Genomic DNA, 19191 nt, shown 5'->3' on the forward strand with positions numbered 1-19191 from the left:
AGTTTTGTTTACCTTTTAAAGCTTAAGACTTAAATTTTATGATGTCAATAAAACAAATAAATTACAGCCAAAAAAAATGAGAAATGACTAACCTTCAATATTCCAAACAAGACTATAAAATGAACAGTTATTTACTGCACTTACAAATTCAATTATGGCAATTCATGTCTTATAGTAGGTTGAAAATCTGAAATCATCAATGTTTAACAATCAACAAATTTAAATTTTGTTGTAATAGGTATACAAAGTGATTGAATAGTGTAAGTAAGTTTCTTGACATTGAACTGATTATTTTCAACATTTTTTAACATAACTACAAAGTGCTTAATGTCTTTACTTACCTGTTTGGCCTCTGTCTGAGCTTTACTTATATCATTTTTACAGGCCATCATTTGACCAGCAAGAGTTGCTTCTGCTCCATCTTCATTACTGGACAAGCCAGCAGACACAGCATTGAAGTGTTGCTGTGCAGCAGCCAAAGCTTCAGCATCTTTTTTACTTGCTTCTTGAAGGTCGTGCAGCCCATCTGTTATCTTTTTAACTTCTTTTTCCTTTGCTGCTAAAGTTTTAGAGTCCTTCAGGGAAAATTTCAAATTGAAAAATATTGTTATTTTAAGAATATATGTTTATACACAAATACTCTTACTTCATTAAATTTTGTAACAAATGTAATAACAAGGAAAATAATCATTATAACTTTAAGTACTGAATTCCCATTCTGAACTTTGCTGTTTGGGGGATGTAACTCTTCCACTCCCTGAAATATTTTCATCCCATATGTGATAGTAAAATCTAGGCAACAATGGGCTAAAAAATGATTACACATTTAAATAATCTACTTGAAACTAAACATAGTCCTTAAAGTTTTAGAGTTGAAATAATAGCCATCCTACACTAAGGTTAAAAGCAGAGATTTTAGAAGTAAGAGTGTATACATTAAAATACTTTATAAAGTGTTAAGGGAGCACACAATTTAATTATTAAATAGTTGTGGGGAAAGAACTACTAAAACCTCTCTTAAGTGATATTAAACAGATATCTGACATTATGTAAGACAGCAATAGCACTGAAAAGTCTAGCTGTCTTGTTTAATAAAAATGACCAGGAATTTGGGGCTACTTGAATAGTTCATGGTTCATCAAATATTTATTAGGTGTTTACTATATACTGAGTATTGTTCAAAGATATTTAAAACACAAACTAAGACCCTATCCTCAGGGAGCATAATTCTAAGGTGGAAGGCATGGCAAAAAATAAAGCAAGGTCAAGGGAAAGAAACTGAGGGCAACTATTAATTTAAGAAAAAGGGAATCTGCTGACATTTAAATAGAAACTAAATGAAGAAAAGCGATCATGTAAATAGCTGTGAACACTGTACCTGTAAGCCCTGAGAACATGTTTGGGCATTTGAAGAACTGCAGTTGCAGCAGAGAAAAAGAATGTTAAGAGGGAGCCAAGAGTCATAGCATGAAGAGTATATAATAGCATGAAACACATAATACAGGCTTTATATTTAATTATACACATGACTTTGACTGAGGTGATAAAAAGTGCTTGTATTTTGCACATACTTTAGAGTCAACAGAATTTGCTGATGAACTCATTAAGGAGCTTCAGAGGAAAAAAGGAAATTCAGAGGGACCCTAGGATTTCTGGCCTAAGTGATTAGGTGATTATGGTGCTATTTATTGACATATGGAAAGTACAATAATTCGCATTTACATTGGTGTGGAAAATTTATATTTATATATTTATATATATATAACATATCCATTGTGGATATGTTAAATTGTATACTTTTTGTTACTCATCTGAAAAAAAAAAAAAAGTTAAGTGGCTAGTTGAACAAATGAATCTGCAGTTTATAGGACAATTCTCCAGGTGACCATGGACTTATCCAGTTCAGTTCCCTTTCTCAGATGTAGCTCTCAAAAATAACCATAGAATGTGTTAGAACAACATCATCCTAAAATAGGGAGGAAAGGGCCTAAATAGCCTATGCTCTATTTTAGTCTCCAACCCTCCAGCCTAGAAATGAAATATCTTTAACGCTTTAACCCAGCAACTCATGCCACCTTGTGGTGATATGATATAAATTTCACCCTGATATAAATCTCAAGGCAAGCTACTCTCCGGGGTCCCTTAGATCTAGGTTGAGTGGGGCATGCACATGAGATTCCCATCTGCCCTTGGCAGCTTTCCCACCATGAATCCCAGGGTTCTGCTGTCAATTACTACCCATCTGTAAATAATAAATTTGCTTTATATAACTGTATGAATATCTATTATGAATTATATAAGAATATCTACTATAAATTATTATGAATATCTACTAAGTATATGACTATTTATTGAACACTGAGAAGTTGGTAATCAGGTACACAATAAACCTGTTTCATAAAAATTGGCACAATTCAGTAGGGTCCAGTCTATATTACTGCCAAAGTTAGAGTGGCCATACCACTCCCAACCCCTCAAAACCCAGCTCACAGCAGAGATGCAAGCCAGCTGGCAGAGTAAGGGGAGATTTAAGATCTGGACATACACCTGGATGTTTTATGGGAAAGGAGGCACAGTAAGTGGGACACAGGTCACTTCTTATAGATGGGAATAAGCTGGCTGCATGGATTAAGGCAGAGGGAAATACAGAAATGAGGCAGTTCAGTACATGATCCCCTGATTTGGGGGTATTTATGAATTGTTCATGCCAAGTGACAGAGACCCCTGGAAATGGGTAATCGGATGAACCCTGAGGCAGGTGAGAGGGAGTAAATAAACAAACAAAAAAATGCAGGCCTTCACAGAAATAGATAGTATATTGGGGACAGATATGCAGAAAGGCTGGGAACCCCTATACATCCTGACTAAAGTGTTGATTTGATAAAGGTACACTATAGATCTAAACCACTAAACAGTACAGTTTAGAGTGGAAGCAAGATCTCCAGAGGCTTACTGGAGCACAATGGCCTTATACTCCCGTCAAGAAGATAAGGGAATTCCAACTTTTCAGGGTTTCTTGTTTACTGGAGACTTATGACAGTATTTCCAGATCTCCTTAGGGGAAAAATTAAATTGATTATATCAGGAGATTTGGGGATGAATCTAGTGAGCCAAGGTGCTTATTGGTTGTGGGTGGGGCCCTTGGTTGTAGATCATTTTGGGTGCCAGTGACCAAATTTCCATTGCTGAATACATTATTCACCTTGACATTTTGGCTGTTTGTGGCCCAAAACATCACCTATGAGGACATGTTCCCTCATAGCCAAGAACTCAAGTCATAACAATGGGGCATAATCACTTCTGAAGCTAGCAAAGACCCAATAGCTATTTAGCAAAAGTGCCACCACGCGCTAAGTAGAAAACAGGGCATAACTTTGTTAATTCAAAATCTGCTACAGACAAAAATATTACAAACTACTCTATTACAAAGCACCAGCTAGTGTCACTGGTCAAAAAGGGCTTCAAGGCATGGAGACTAATAAGTCAGATAAGTATCCCAAATATAATTTAACAAGAATTTTTCACCCTGATGGCACATATAGGAAGAAAGCCTAATGTCTGATATGCCACTAGGCATAGCACAACTATGATTAGGTGATTATGGTGCCATTTATTGTGATTAGGTGATTATGGTGCATCACATGAGTATTCTTTTGACCACTTCAGTGAAACTGCCAATATTGAGCAGGACTCTTGGAAGCAAGCCTTGTAAGTAGTTCAACATGTCATGGCCCAAGTGCTGCTTTTAAAACCTTTAGCTGGCCAGCCAGATGGAATTACAAGTTACCTTCAGTCTCCATGTATGTGGACTGGGGTCTGTGGCAAGAGAAAATTACCACAGGGATTTGCTAGCCTACTGGATTTTGAGACATATAGTTTGCATGATGCAAATATATATCCCTTTTTGATGGGTAACTTGCTTGCTAACATGCACTCGTGAAGAATAAACACCTTAAATAAATACCTTAAAGCTGAATCACCATATGTGACTGTGAGACCTGAACTGCATATTCTTTCTTGGGTTCTTACAAACCCCATCAATAAATTTGGCAGGCTCAAGGTCAATTTTCAAATGAAAATGGTATATTCAAGATCAGGCCAAGCAATCTCCATGAACTAGCTTATGGTTAAGCTTACCAGAAGAGACCAAGTGACCCATAGGGGAATGTTTTGGCTCCTCCTCTGGCTATCTGGGGACTAAGTTTGAAGATAAACCTACTAACAGAATGACATGGTTTACTGAAGGATCTGTGAAACAAAGCCCAAAGGATCTACAGGACGGTGACCACCATTAGACCAACAGATGGCCATCTTCTGATTAAGACTGAAGTCTGGACATTCTGCCAATGAGCCAAACTACAAGCAGTAGTAACATCCAAACCATCCTGCTATATTTTCACCAACTCATGGGCTATTGCTATTAGCCTAGCCATCTGGTCAGGAGAATGGCAACTGGACTATTAAAGGATCCCCTATACGGGGACAAGGACTACATCAACAGCTTGCTGCTTGAAGAGACATGTATCTTATTCATATGGACAGTGAAGGCTACCATAGCCATTCATCTTTGAAAAGAACTTACATTATGTTTTGAATACCCCTTCCAATGTCAAGTCTGACCAAGGAACATACCTGACTACACAAGCAAGACGACAACAGGCACTCTCTCGCAGAATATTAATGGACTTTCCAGGTACTCTGTCATTCACAAGTAATGAAACAACTGACTAATCGGACAGATGACTTTTGCAACAACTGATAGACATCTGGATGTCCTGCTAGTTAGTATGACCTTCTGACTAAGACAGTATGAACACAAATACTGCACTCCAACACTAGAGAAACACAACACTGCAGTGCATGTTGAGAAATACTGCGCTTAATAGGAGAAGAGCGAGACCAGGCAACAACTGATTTGGATAAACCTATGAAATCCCAATCTGTTTTACCAACCATGCTCTTGCACCTATGAAATCTCAATATTAGTGTTGCTAACCAGTTCCCTCCCTTTTCACTTAGGAGTAAATGTCCCAGGCATCATGTGTGGTTTACGGGATTAGGCTGCCATATTACCTCAGAAAGGGGCTCCTAACTAAATTGGCAATGCTTCCCCAGGGGTGCCTCCTCTCCACAGGATCCCATAGGTATAAGGGATAGGACCAAGTACATCTGATCCTTTCAGTTGAATGGAGCAATGTGATCAGACACATCAAGTTTGTATAGTATGTGATCTCCCCTAATGGACTGGTGACTACCATTAGGCTAACAGATAACCATCTTCTGATTAAGACTGAAGTCTGGATAAAGCCACATGGGCAATGGTGCTCATAGAGGTAGTAGCCTTAGGATAGGGGCACATAACTATGTCACTATACCAACTCAGCTTAACCCCTGACAGGCAGAAAACGCTCAAGATCGTGGGGAGTAATGGGGGTGGAGAGGCAGTTAAAATGCTTTTTCCACAGGAGGCAGCTGCACAGAACTAAGCTATGGCCACTGCAGGTACCTAACAAAATGTTGGATATGCTATTGCAGACCTCTTCTGTCACAGACCTTAGTGACCCTCTGGTCCTACAAGTAGTAAACTTTACCAGCATTCTTAACCCCATAGTGTATACCAACAGACTCCATACCCTGGTTTACCAAGAGAGAATATATCACCAGTTACATGGAAAGGAGCCAGAAATAATCCATTTTAACTTAACTGACTCTGTAGCAAAATGTCACAACCCAAACTAACAAAACCTTAAAGGGCTGGTATTTTAGGCCAGGCATGGTGGTGCATGCATACAATCCCAGCAGCTTGGGAGGCTGAGGCTGCTGGATAGCAAGTTTGGGGCCAGCAACTTGGCAGCACTCTATGATTCACCAAGATCTTGTCACAAAATAAAAAGGGCTGGGGATGTGACTCGGTGGTTAAGTGCCCCTGGGTTCAATCCAAGGTACCAAAAAATAAAAAAAATTAATTAATTAATTAAAAAATAAAATAAAAAGGGCTGGTATTTTGAGGCAGCATGCTTAAATGGTTAAATATCCTAGTAGTAATGACAAAAACAAGAACTGGCCTTGTGCTAATCCCATGTGCAGGAGCTTCATGAACAATTCTGTATGAAGGAAAAGTGAGCTTCTGCAGTTAGGTCATGAATGAGGCCCATATCCATATGTGGGCCACTGAACAATAAAATGGAGATAAGGGTGTATATCCCAGATCTACAGCTTTCTCTGTGGGCAGTCTAGGGGTTAGCCAAACCAATGATGTTAAATGGTATGTCTGGAAAGCTCACAGACAGTGGGATTCTATACACTGGGTGTGGTTGGTTTGCCCTTAGATATCACCCCTAGGAATGAGATGCAGTATTGAGTCATCAGCCTAAAGCTGAATGTCAGGCTTACAAGGGGACCTACCAGGAAGTATAAAACCACTCTGGGTTTATATGCTTTATGAGATCTTTGGAATCACACACAGAAGTAATTCTCATGAGAAAATGAGAAGAAACCTATCCTCAACCATGGCAGATATTGCCTTCACCTCTCTCCCAGCCTTGGCAGTCAAGGAGACATCTCAACCGCCTTTTAGACAATCTAAACTTTTTATTAAGCTGAATGAAGTGTATTCAAGTACCAGCATCTCTTGGTGTATCTGTATAGAGACCTCAGATATTGTAGAAGCCCAAGTAGAAGAGACCCAAAAGCAAGCCCACGGGCTGCAGATAGTAGTGTTACCATCAGGATCCTTCTTTGACCTCTTCAGCAACTCAGTACTTAGATTCCCAGGATCTAATCTGGGTCAGTGCTCCATCCAGGCCTGATCATCCTGCTTGCTGCAGTCTCCTAATGAAACGTATTCTGGCTATGGCTTCACAACGTTGTACTGTGTATTAGTTAAGGTATTACACATCAACTCAAAGAGACAAACCTCCTCCTCCTCCTCTAGATTTTAGGAGATCCATCGGCATATGAAATGGACTAGCTTTGCTCAGGGGGTTGATTATCTGGGTCAGGAGGATTGCATGATGGTTTTCCAGGTTGCCTTGGACTAACTCAATTTTCCTCTTTCTGGCTTATAGTTCTTAAGAATGTGATGGTCATGCCATGTCCTGATCTGGGAAGGGACTGGCTGGAAAATTCAGGGCTTTGTTCCAGTCTGTCCCCAGAAATAGAATGTCTTTCAATTCTTCAGCCCAATCCCACGCATCACCCTAGGACAGGCTACTTCCTAAGGTGGCTGAGAGGTGGATAAGATCCCATCCACTCTGGGGAACCTTTATTGAGCCTTGGGAACTAGTTCACAATAAATTCTAGGCTTTTGTTGTCCACTGCTGACTATCCATAAGCAATAAACAAACCTCATGTAGTATTTTGTGTATGAGTGTGTTCTTTCAGGACTCAGACAAGCTGATAAATAGTGCACAGCCTGCTTCTTCACAGCATTCAGGGAAATAGTTAAGTCTAGTTTAGATTTGGAAGGCATCAACTTGTAGACAATGTCTAGGCTAAAATGAGACTGTAAGAAGTAAAGATGTCTGTACTCCAGGCTGTGGCATGCTAACATTGAGAGATCAAGAAGAATAAAAAGATACAGAAAAGGAGATGAAAGAGGAACAATCAGTATATCTATCTGAAACTTAAGGGCCTGGCAAAATTAAAGAAAAATCAGCCAAAATCAAGGCAAGTCCACATATTTAGCGCTTTATAAGCCTGATTAGAAAAGGAAATAATGAACTGATTTCAGCTACTGGAAGCCAAAACAGAAATGCTATGTCACACATTCATACTGCTTTGACAGTTTGTCTAAATTTTTATCCCCGTGTTTCTTAAGTTGATAATTGTATTTACATGAAGCAATACCTAATATTACAATAAAAATAAATATTTTATTTTCAAATAAGTTAATTCTTTCCCATAGGAAAGGCAAATCATACTTTCACTGGGATAACAGAATCACACTTAAGAGAACTTCCAAAAGCTCTATCACACACTTATTCATCTGCCTGCATGATAGTACATACTGACTCTTCTTGTGTCTGGGAATGACCTATTTCTGCCCCTTGCAAAGGCTACCTGTTCTAATTGCACACCAGTTTCTATCCTACTCTCACCTACTGAGGGAGCTTGTTTTAAGAATTCAACAATTTCTCTCTCCTGAATCACCAATGCTGCTTTGACTACCAAATTTTTTCCCATCAATGTATAATTTATTCTTTATAAAATCAAGCCCAAAAAAGCTTACTTCTATATTACCCTTCAGTAAGCTCCTTCTTTATCCTTTACAGAAAATTTTTCAAGAGTTTTCTATATCCATGCCTGTATTTTTCTGCTGTCATTTTGTGGAAGTATGAACACACTCTATCAGGATCTCAGGGCCATTTCTCCTTGAAATATTTTTTCACTTGGGCTGTAGGTCAACTTATGGACTGGCATGATTTTCTTTGTATCTTCTCCATTCTTTGCTCACTCTTCCTCATGTACCCTAACTTACATGTTTAATTAGTGCACTGCCTGAAGTTTAAACTTCTTCTCATCTATACGCATACCTTTGATAGTTTTATCCTGTCTTATGAAATTAAATATCACTTAGATACTAATGATGCCCAAATCTGTATTTTAGTCTGGATTAATATTCATATATTTTACTACCTAATCAACATCACCACTCAAGATATCTAACAGGAAATCTCAAGCCTTTTATGCTCACTTATTTTCCTCATGTAAACCTGTTCTTTCTGTTCTCCACCGTGGCTAATGGCAAGTTCATACTTTAATAGCTAGCCAATTTAAAATACCACATTATGCCCTCCTTCCCCTGAACTCCAAACTTTCTCCTCTACTTTGATATTTTTTCCACATCAGTTACTGCTACATAATGTGCTATATATTTTACTTACTTATTTCATTATAATCATTTTCCCAAATGGACCCACAAGGCTGAGAATTTTAACCATTTTTATCACTAGTATATCTCCAGTTCAAACAATTATTTTTAGCTCACAGTAGAGACACTAAATATTAACACAATATTAATAAATATACATTAGAATTATATTAAAGCTTTTTTTTTTTTTTTTTTGCTTACCTCAATCATATTTTTTTCTAGCTCCTTGTGTTTGTTTTCTTCACTTGCCAGATTTTTCTTCTTGAGGTCAAATGCACTTTGAGATTTAGTATTAACCCGTTGAGCCTCTGCAAGAGCATCTTCTAAAGATCGGAGTACACCTCCAACTTCCTATAATCAAATAAACACAACTGAAATTACTTAAAATATATTCATGCTTTAATTTTCTTGTATTTCTATATAAAATATTTATTATATAAGCCATTTTATTATCCTACATTAAGAACAATGCCTAATAAATCCTAAATAGCCACTAATAGTTAGACCCTGTTTCAGAATAAAAAATAAAAAGAGGTGCAGATCTGGGTCAGTGGTTAAATACCCTGGTTCAATCCATAGTATATTGAAAAAAAAAAAAAATCTTAAATAGTTATTGTACATTTTTTTCAGAGTAATTTAACAATTTATATGTTCCGACCTTATCTTTTCTTTTCTCCAATTCTTCTATTTCATGATTAAGTGCATTTATTTTTTTATCATTTTCAGACAATGCTTCTTGAAGTTTTACAACTTTATCCTGCATTTCTTTTAACTCCTCAGCTGAGCGCTCTTTAGTATCTTCAGCCAGTAAAAACTGATAAGCAATGTATAAACGACTCAAATGTTCTATTTCTCTTATTACTTTTTGATATTCCAAATAGGAAGATCTTTCCTGAAAGAGAAATCAGAATAAATAATTCAAAATTCATACTTTTCAAAACAAACTTGGAAAGAATCAAACTACAGCATCATGTTTCAAATTTCCCATTACATGATATGATAAATTTTTGTCTTAAATGACCATGGCATTTTAGTTTTAGGAAATTTTAAATAATATCAAAACTCTTGACTTTTTAGATAGCTTTATACCATTTCTAATGAATTCCGTGTGACCTATTTTTCTAATATAACATGAGGCAATTGGAATTAACAAGGAAATATGGATATATGGTTCAAAAACTGGCAGTAATAAGAATTCTATACACAATCCAGAAATTCATCAAGTGATACATAGTTAAGTATCTAATGTGCAGATGAAGAAACAAATTCTGAGTGGTTAAATGGCCTGTTCATACTAACAGATATAGAAAGATTATCCATAATCAAGGGGATACCTTCAAGATCATAATTTTTCAGTTTTTCCAGTATCGATTATGTAAGTTCTACTTTACAGTACTATAGTACTACATTTAATTATCCAGGAAAATCACACTTGCTCCTCTTTAATAAAACATTAAAATCTAGCATATCATTTTCCAAGGCAATGGAAGATTATTGTCCAAAATCATGACTTAAGAGATGCAGAATACATACTTTCTACAAGCAGAGGCTGTTATGGAGTACTTAAATTCCTTATTTCTTCAAGAAAAATCCCCAAGAAACAGTATATACTTCATCCCTATTTGCCTAATTTTGGATACATCACCAATTGTAAGAGACATTCTAACTGGCTCTCCTTATATACAAAATACATACCTCTTTTAATTTTTGAATGGTTGGAGTAATCTCTTCTTCGAGTATCTGAAAAATGGAGGAATATCAGTATCTTCAGTATGTCAAATACCATTTAACAAAACTTTAAAAAGAAAAGTAGACTGGAACACTGGAAAACTGATTAGAAAAAAATATTTCCCTCTTTACAGCAGAAACTCCAAATGCAAAAGGGTACTCTTTTCCAAAAATGTTTTATACAAATTTAATTACCGTCTTAATTTCTTTCAGCTTAGCCTCCTTTTTTTCTATAGTTTTCTGGGCAGCTATTTTTTTGTATTCATACATTCTGGTTCCAGCTGCTTCTTCAATCATAGATAAAATCTGGAACGACAATTAGAATAATGTCATAAGAGCCCCAAACAATGCATCTCACTGGAACTTACATTACTTATATCATTTGCAGACTGACCTCCCTAAGCATCTTACCAAAATAAGAGCTTAAAAACATCATAAGCTATCAGATAAAAATGTAGCTATTAACCACAACTCTTCTATTCAAGAAACATTTCTGGCCTCACTCCTATTCTAAAGTCAAACCTGCTATACACTAAGTTTCCAAGGTTTCTCTCTTTTGAAATTGAAGCCAATAATTCCTCCTTTTCCCTTCAATTACACACTTAAAAAAAAGTAAAAAATAAAAAGAACACCCCTTTCTTCTTTCATTTTAGGAAGTTTCTATTGAAAATTCTTTCAAGTCAGACTTCAGCCACTTTGCCAACAAGCCTGAAGTATGGCACAACATTAGCCTTCCAATTGTGGCACATGTGTTAACGACTACTACATATAACTTAATTTCCTCTGTGCTTCAGTTCTTGCCTCCAGAGTACTGACAATGTCTCACAGCAGCATTGAGAATTAAACAAAACAATGCTGTGAAAAGCACAGTGAAAAAGGAAAATATGAATCAATCATAATTTTATAAGATGGCAATTTTCCTGGAACATGCTACGTAACATATATTTCGTAGATTTCAAATTAGCAGTTTTCCCCCTCAGCTGTTATCTATGGAAAATAAGCATGCCCTGTACTCAAACAGACTAGTATTATCAATTATCCATCTTACTGGCTCTTCTCAATTAAAAAAAAAAAAAAAAAATTGAAAAGCCTTTGTTCATATATATAATATTCATTCCTTCACACCAACTGTTTCAAGGTGGTTCCAAGAGAAAATTAAGTCTCAGTGCCCTAAATAACCTATTCTACAAAATGAACTAATTGCAAATTAATCTTTTTTCTTAAGCTTTTCTTTTTTTTGGCGGGGGGTGGGGGTGGTTATCAGGGATTAAATTCAGGGGCACTCAACCACTGAGCCACATCCCCAGCCCTATTTTGTATTTTATTCAGAGACAGGGTCTCAATGAGTTACTAAGCACCTTGCCACTGCTGAGGCTGGCTTTGAACTCGTGATCTTCCTACCTCAGCCTCCTCCTAAGTCGCTAGGATGACAGCCATGCACCACCATGTCTGGCTCTTTCTTAAGCTTTTATATAGTATTAATCCTGACATGGAAGATGAATTGAGCAAGGTGGCTTTATGCTGTCAAAACTCTTTTAATATTGAGTACAGTGCTAAATATTCAACAAACAACTTCCTTTATAATCACTAAACAATGTTTCCAAGAATTTTAATGCATAAAATTATTTTTAAATTTTGTTTCCTAGAAGATTGAAACAATAGCTATAATTAATTACTACCCACAAATGGTACTTTTACCTCAGGAGGCTTCATATTCAATACTTTTGTAATTCGACCCTGAAAATAAAATGACAAAATTACTACAATACTAACAAATTATAAAATGTGAACTAATGGCATTCAATATTTATCTGTAGGGGGGCTTCTTATATCTCAATATACCAATTGAGGAGGTATTTTTTCATGAAAAGATGTTACTTTTGTTAGGCATGACACTAAAGGAACTTTATAATTCTAGAATTTTAGAAATGTGCTATTGTGGAATATTATATTATCAGTGATACAAATTACCTGAGTTATTAAATGATACAACTAAATAATTGAAACACAGTTAATTCAGTTTCAGTTTCACAGTTAATTCATTTCTGAGATAGTTAATATTAAAATTATAGGAGTATACAATTCTACAACAGATTAAGTATGTATATAGATTTTAGCAGAGTTGTGAACGTTTCTAGATTTTTTGATAGCCCTCACTAAATATACAACAAACCTGTACAACTCAAATAGAATATTTTATTTTAATGCCAGAACATTACATTTGTTCATTACTGAAAGCAAACAAAACAAAAATCTGCACATCCAGTTCTCCCAGAATTGAATTTGTTAGGATACATATTCACTAGAAGTAAATTTTCAGCCTTGAAGCTAATATGTAATGAAAATATTTTTATTTTGGTCTACAGTTTGTATACATTCCCCAAAGTTTGTGTGTTGGAAACTTATTCCCTTAAGCAACCCAGTGTTTAGAGGTAGGATGTATTAAGAAATAATTATGTGATACTTTATGTTCTACTATGTTCTATTATGTTCTACTCTTATGAAGGAATAAATTATGTTGGGAGGATGGCACAGCCCTCACCAGAGGCCTGTGCCATGCTCTTGGACTTCCCAAATAAATTTCTATTGTTTATAAATTATCTAGTCTATAGTATTGGTATAGCAACATAAAATGGACAAACACATGGTTCCATTAGGGTCCTGCCAGTGACCTTGCTAGGACGCTCTCAAAAGACAGCTAGATTTCAAGTGAAATGTTAAGTGCAACTTAGTATCAGCCTTATTTTTCATTTACATGAGTTTCTAAACAGAAAAATTATTCAGATTTTTATACCATAAATATTAAGATGCTTTAACCCAATAACTTAAAAATATACAATGATAGCATTTCTACCATTAGAGCTATTGTCCTTAGAGTAATAAAATCAGTCAAGAAAAATAATTTCTACACATTCTTTAAAATTCAAATGTCCATAGTATGGTAGAAAACATCACTAACAATTAACTAACTGCATTTCTTAAAAAGGTGCCCAAACAATTAACTAACTGCATTTCTTAAAAGGTGCCTAAAAATGGAAATAAAAACAATAAACACAAATAAAAAATAAATCCAAAAAGAATGGCACATCTGTTGCAATAAGTTAAAAATAGTAAAACCATTACAAAAGACATAAGGACCACAAACAAAATACCTGCATGATGAGAAAGTGAGGGTTATTAACATTCAAACCAACAGAACAGAAGAGATCCTGTACTCTGGTGTTGTTTGCATTTACTCCATTGATTAAATATTTATTTCTGCCACCAATAACCACCTAAAAAGGAAGCATTTTTAAAAACATAAATGTATATACCCAACTTCTTCTAAAATGATAAATTACATATATTACCTTACATTTATTTGTTCTATCCAATTAATAATAAACAAAATCAATCCCAAGTAAATGGTAGAAAAGTGTGTCATGGTCAAAACAATTACTAACTATATTCAGAACAACTAGATTCTAATTCGGGGAATTTTGCTAACTACCTATGTAATCATGCACAATTCTCTTAACCTCGCCTGCACTGAACTGTCTCTAAGATCACTTCTACCTTTATGCTTCCATGAAAGTATAAAACATGCTTTCTTTTCCTGGTCTTCCTTCTGCAATTTTTCCACACTCAAAGGTGAACTCCTCTTCCTCCACTTTTCAAAGGGAAAAGAAGTCAGATACTTTTAAAAGCTATACAAGTGGTTTGGCATCATTTTCTGACAAAATTTTTAAAGGAATTAAGACATGTATTTTGGCCACTTAAAGACAGCCATGGAGCTTCAACATGGCTTCATTAAGAACAAGGCATGCCAGAAACTGGCTTGCTCATACTTTACCATAGCATTTAAATTGTTATGTTGGATATGATTGTCTCACCCCCTAGATACTGAGGCCTTTATTCAAGATCTTTATCTCATATTTCTTTCTGTATGTATACTCCAATGTATTCAAGAACATTCAGTATACATCAAGAAATTAATAAATACTGAATAAATGTTAATAAATATTAAATAAATGTCTTTCCTGACAGGATTGTTAGATTGATAGTACATATATTAATATATCTGAACAACAAACTGAGTATGCTTGCTCCTAAGTAATTTGGCAAGGACTTTAGGTAAATTTTGATAAAGACATCTGAATGAGGACAGTTAAAATTAGGTAGATTAGTATTAAGAACAATTCCAAAAGGGATATTATTTGATGAATGCCCAATAACAAAGTAAGATTCTGTCCCAATGTAGTCAATTTTTTTTTAAATCATAGGCATTTATCAAAATATAGGAGAGTATCTACCAGTGACATAGTTCTAATATAGAGAATAAGTGTGAATTAATGGAATTTTAAAAAACAAAACTTTGACAAGCTGAAAACATTGACCATCTTAAAAAAAAATAAAATAAGGGTCAAATATAAGGTTCTTATTAGTCTTAAAAAAAAACCTGCATATATGCAGAAATGGCAGTAACATACCACACATAAAAAATTTTACAGTGATTTCAAGTAAATTTTATGAATCCACAATTTATTATGAATATTGCAATGTCAAATGGGAAAAACAGAAGTAGAGTATTGAAATGGAAGAAGTCTTAATTCTGCTCTTACTAGACCAATTCTGGCACACTGATCTGGAGGTATCATGCATTAAAATATATAATAAAAACAAAAAGAAAGATTGAGGAGAGAGGGAGACTAATTAATATTTGATGGGATCAGGCAAGTGAAGGAAGTAGAAACAAACATCAAGTGAAAGACCTGGTGAGATTCTCTTAAGAAAACATTTGATTGGCAGATCACTTAAATATAGAAAATATTTAAAATAGAATAAACCTAGTTTATTCTAATAACAGAGTAAGATTCTGTCCAAATGTAGCCATTTTTTTAAAGATGTAGCCATTTTTTTAAAAAATCATAAGTATTTATCAAAATAGAGAAGAGAATCTACCAGTGACATAGTATGAAGATAGAAAATGAGTTAATGGAATTTTAAAAAACAAAACTTTTGTTTTTAAGCACCAAGATTAAAGTACATAACTATAAGACAGCTTCACATTTCCATCAGATTTTTAAATAACTTTTTTTTTAACAAGACTGGTCCAAAACCAGAATGGGTTATTTTAGAAGATAGCAAGATCAGGTTTTTGGATTATTTAAGTATATAGCCAGAAAGGATTGAAGTATGGTTTACAATTCAGATATGGTTAAATTCTTATAATGGATGAAAGACTTTCCAGATCTCTTTCAATCCTCTTAGTTAATGGTGGAACTTGCATGATCAAAATTTTAATACCGTTAAGAATCACATGACTGGGGATACTTTCTGAGAAATGCATCATTAGACAATTTCATCACTGTGCAAACTTCAGAGTGTACTAAACTAAGTCAGCTACATCATCACTAGGTGATATAATCTTATGGAACCACCATCACATATGCAGTTCATCACTGACTGACTTGACATTATGCAGTACATGACCTTATAAGGAAACTACTCTTAAGGACTTGATTCAGTATTGATGCATCAGTTTTGCTCATAAACCTTGTCTCCAACACTTTCTCTGGTATGGGGATTGAACCCAGGGGCATTTTACCTCTAAACCACATCCTCAACCCTTTTTTTACTTTGAGACAGGGTCTTGCTAAGCTGCTTGGGGCCTCACTAAGTTGCTGAGGCTGGTCTTAAACTTGCGATCCTCTTGCCTTAGCCTCCCAAGACTCCAAGCATGCATTTCTGCATCTGGCTTGTCTCCAGCACTTTTTGCAAAGTTATATTGACAAGTAATGCATCAGACCACCAGAGTTCTTACGGTATCCAAATATTTAATAATCACTCACCTGCCTTGTTACTGTGATTTCATCATGAACTTCAAATCCTAAAGGACTTTGTTTTTTGTCAGAATTATCAAAGGTGATCGACACTGAGGCTTTGGTAATTCCAGCCTGCCCATTTTTGTAAACTAAATCTTGTAAATTAGAAGCCCGAACCTGTAACAAAAGAAAAAAAGTGTATCAACTACAAATCTCTATATTGTATAAAGCAGCACTAAAAATGGGTTCCCTACAGTTGGAAAACCCACTCATGAATAAGGATAGGCAGTAGCATACACTGGCAAGGAAAGGAAGGACAATGGACAACAACTCAATGAGTGCTTTTCCTGATTGAACTCTTTGAAGTTTCTAATTCATTCTTTTTTTTTTTTTTTTCAATTTTTTTTTATTGGTTGTTCAAACATTATAAAGCTCTTGACATATCATAGACAGTGCCTATGAATTTCACTTGTCATTCAATCCATTAGTATGTCCTTAAAAGGCATTATAACACTAGAGGGGACAAACAGAGATTTTGGAGTGATACTGCCTTAAAGTCAAAATGCCTGAGTTTGGGTATTACTACCAAACACATTAAGCAACGCCTGAGTTTCCATTTTCTCTTCCAACAGAGTAATAATGCTTTCCTGAAGGGGCTTCACTAACATATGATATAATTCACATTAAGTAAAACAATGCAAATGAAGAAAACATTGGCAAGAGTCTCCAAAGTTGCGTGAGGATTCCCTTGCCAAACTTAAATTCACATAAATCAGAAAGTTTGCACTTTACCTGAGACAGGTTGGAGATTCCCAGCAAAAAGCAGATGGAGTCCAATATGTTGGACTTACCACTACCATTTAAACCAGTGATAGCATTGAAGAGGGGGTCAAAACCATTAACTTCAGTCCTCTGAGCATAGGATTTAAATCCCTCGAGAATGATTGATTTAATATGCATTTTCAATACCGTCTTGCGCCAGTAAACCTCTGTGATGCATCAAACAAACCACAAAACCAGGTCTGTACAAAACAGAAATAACACCACTTAAGTGAACTGCAAACCTAGAATTATAATGTGTAAGAGAAACTAAAACAGGTATGACAGGGTAACAGAAATAAAACAGCTGTCAAACCACCCTATCTGATAAAGGTATCATTCTCCTACTTTAAAAGATAGTTAGTCTCTACTTGGAAATTAAACCATTTAAGCTGTTAATGACCACTAGTACTTTCTTTTACAGCTTGCCTTCAACTTTCATCATATTCTTTCTAACAAGGACTACTGATTCACATCCTTCACATCCCATTCTCTTTACCCACAACATACTTCTCTGATGGTGGCATGGTTCACTCTGCCCTTTACTGCCATCATGCACAAATATCACCTTACTGGGTGGAGTCCTTCCTATGTAAAAGAGCACCTCTACCCATCCTGTTTAGGCTTTCTTTTTCCTTCATAGCACTTACAGTTAACACTTAAAACAGCATTTGTTTACCCAACTAATCACAATTCAAGGTTCTGTAGCATGTTCACCTAAGTCCATCACTGCATACCCGAATAGTGTCTGACTCTGAGGGTCGGGAAAATCAGCAAGTATTTAACAGGGTAGATAAATCTCGCATCTTCTAGCTTCTTGCTTTTACTCAGATTGTTTCCTCTCCTCCCGACAGCTTTTTTCTGCACCTCCTAGCCCCATTCCAAGCCTAGATAGGAACCAGTCTTTACTCCTAATTATCGCTGTGGTCCCTTCTGGCCACTCGCCCTCCTCCTGCTCCATCTCCCCCAGGATACCAGGCCGGGCCCAACCGGCCGCGCATACGCACCTACCTCGGCACTGCCTCAGGCCGCCTGTGCTTGGGGCGCCACCAAAACTCCCTCGGGTCACGAAGACGGAGAAAGGGGATAACCGCACCAGGCTTTGGATGCTATGAGGCAAACTCTACCATAGCAGGTACTATCCCAAAGCCTTTTACAGCACCCGCGCCGGAACTATTTAAGCCTTTGAATTTCGGCGCGAGCAAAGGACCCCATCTCTGCGGCTTATTTCCTCTGCTGGCGGCTAGGATCTGCCTGAGTTTGAAGTTTCACCTTTTCCCTCCACTCAAATGATCAAAGTGACAGGGCGATAGGAAAGAGAATCTCGACAGTGGAATTTATGGCGTGTTAAAGTCGTTGAGCCCGGGAATTACAGGACAAGGAGTTGTATATTCTCACCGGCGTCCGGCGCACTCTGGGCAGCCCCAAGCCTCTGCCTGGGGGCCTCATGCTTCTCCCGCCCCGCCCCGCCTCAGGCCCCTTCCGCCCCAAAGTTGCCTCCTGCAGACTCCGCCTTCTCCGAGCGGAGTTTAGCGGGATTCTGTAGTGCTTAAATCTGAGAGCTGCGGCGCAGGGGAGTGAATCGTCTGTTATCATTCTGTTAGAAGCCTTAGTTTCTCCTCGGATTGCTCAGCTTCTGGGAAGATGGAAGCTGTACTTTGCTGGGCCACGGAGGCGCTGGTCTTTTCGGGCCTCTGGCTCCGCCCCTGGTTGACTTCTGAATGGCGAGCCTTGTCACCTGAAGTTTCCATGTCTCCTGGGGAATCCAGTGCTCACGGACTCGATCTGAGCCCGGAAAAATTGTATGAGGTGGTAGTAGGTGCTAGGCCTACTGTTCAACTCCTTACCCTGAAAAACTATGTCATCATAAACAATGGAAGGCCTAGCATTTCAGGAAGTTTTATTGGAGGTCCTTCAGTACAGCTGGCGCTTACTGAGTTCAGTGTGTCAGGCTGTGATCCTCCGCGT

General features: G+C 36.7%; 1 protein-coding gene across 3 annotated transcripts in view; it reads right to left on the minus strand.

Annotated features, from left to right (window-relative positions):
• Positions 1-18446, minus strand: part of Smc2 (structural maintenance of chromosomes 2) — a 52277-nt gene extending 33831 nt beyond the window's left edge. For 2 of the 3 annotated variants that reach the window (XM_015492114.2, XM_048783286.1), the window contains exons 1-10: positions 18235-18446; positions 17197-17426; positions 16432-16581; positions 13753-13875; positions 12299-12337; positions 10796-10906; positions 10568-10612; positions 9531-9764; positions 9074-9223; positions 342-575 (exon numbers count right to left, since the gene is read on the minus strand). In XM_015492114.2, the coding sequence (XP_015347600.2) occupies positions 342-575; positions 9074-9223; positions 9531-9764; positions 10568-10612; positions 10796-10906; positions 12299-12337; positions 13753-13875; positions 16432-16581; positions 17197-17364 (1254 nt within the window). In that variant the 5' untranslated portion in view covers positions 17365-17426; positions 18235-18446. Of the gene's footprint in view, positions 1-341; positions 576-9073; positions 9224-9530; positions 9765-10567; positions 10613-10795; positions 10907-12298; positions 12338-13752; positions 13876-16431; positions 16582-17196; positions 17427-18230 lie in introns of all 3 variants that reach the window. The other variant, XM_048783285.1, reaches the window with a different exon arrangement.
• Between the last annotated feature and the right edge of the window lie 745 nt (positions 18447-19191).

Source organism: Marmota marmota, unplaced genomic scaffold, assembly GCF_001458135.2.
Source record: "Marmota marmota marmota unplaced genomic scaffold, marMar, whole genome shotgun sequence".
Classification (NCBI taxonomy): domain Eukaryota; kingdom Metazoa; phylum Chordata; class Mammalia; order Rodentia; family Sciuridae; genus Marmota; species Marmota marmota.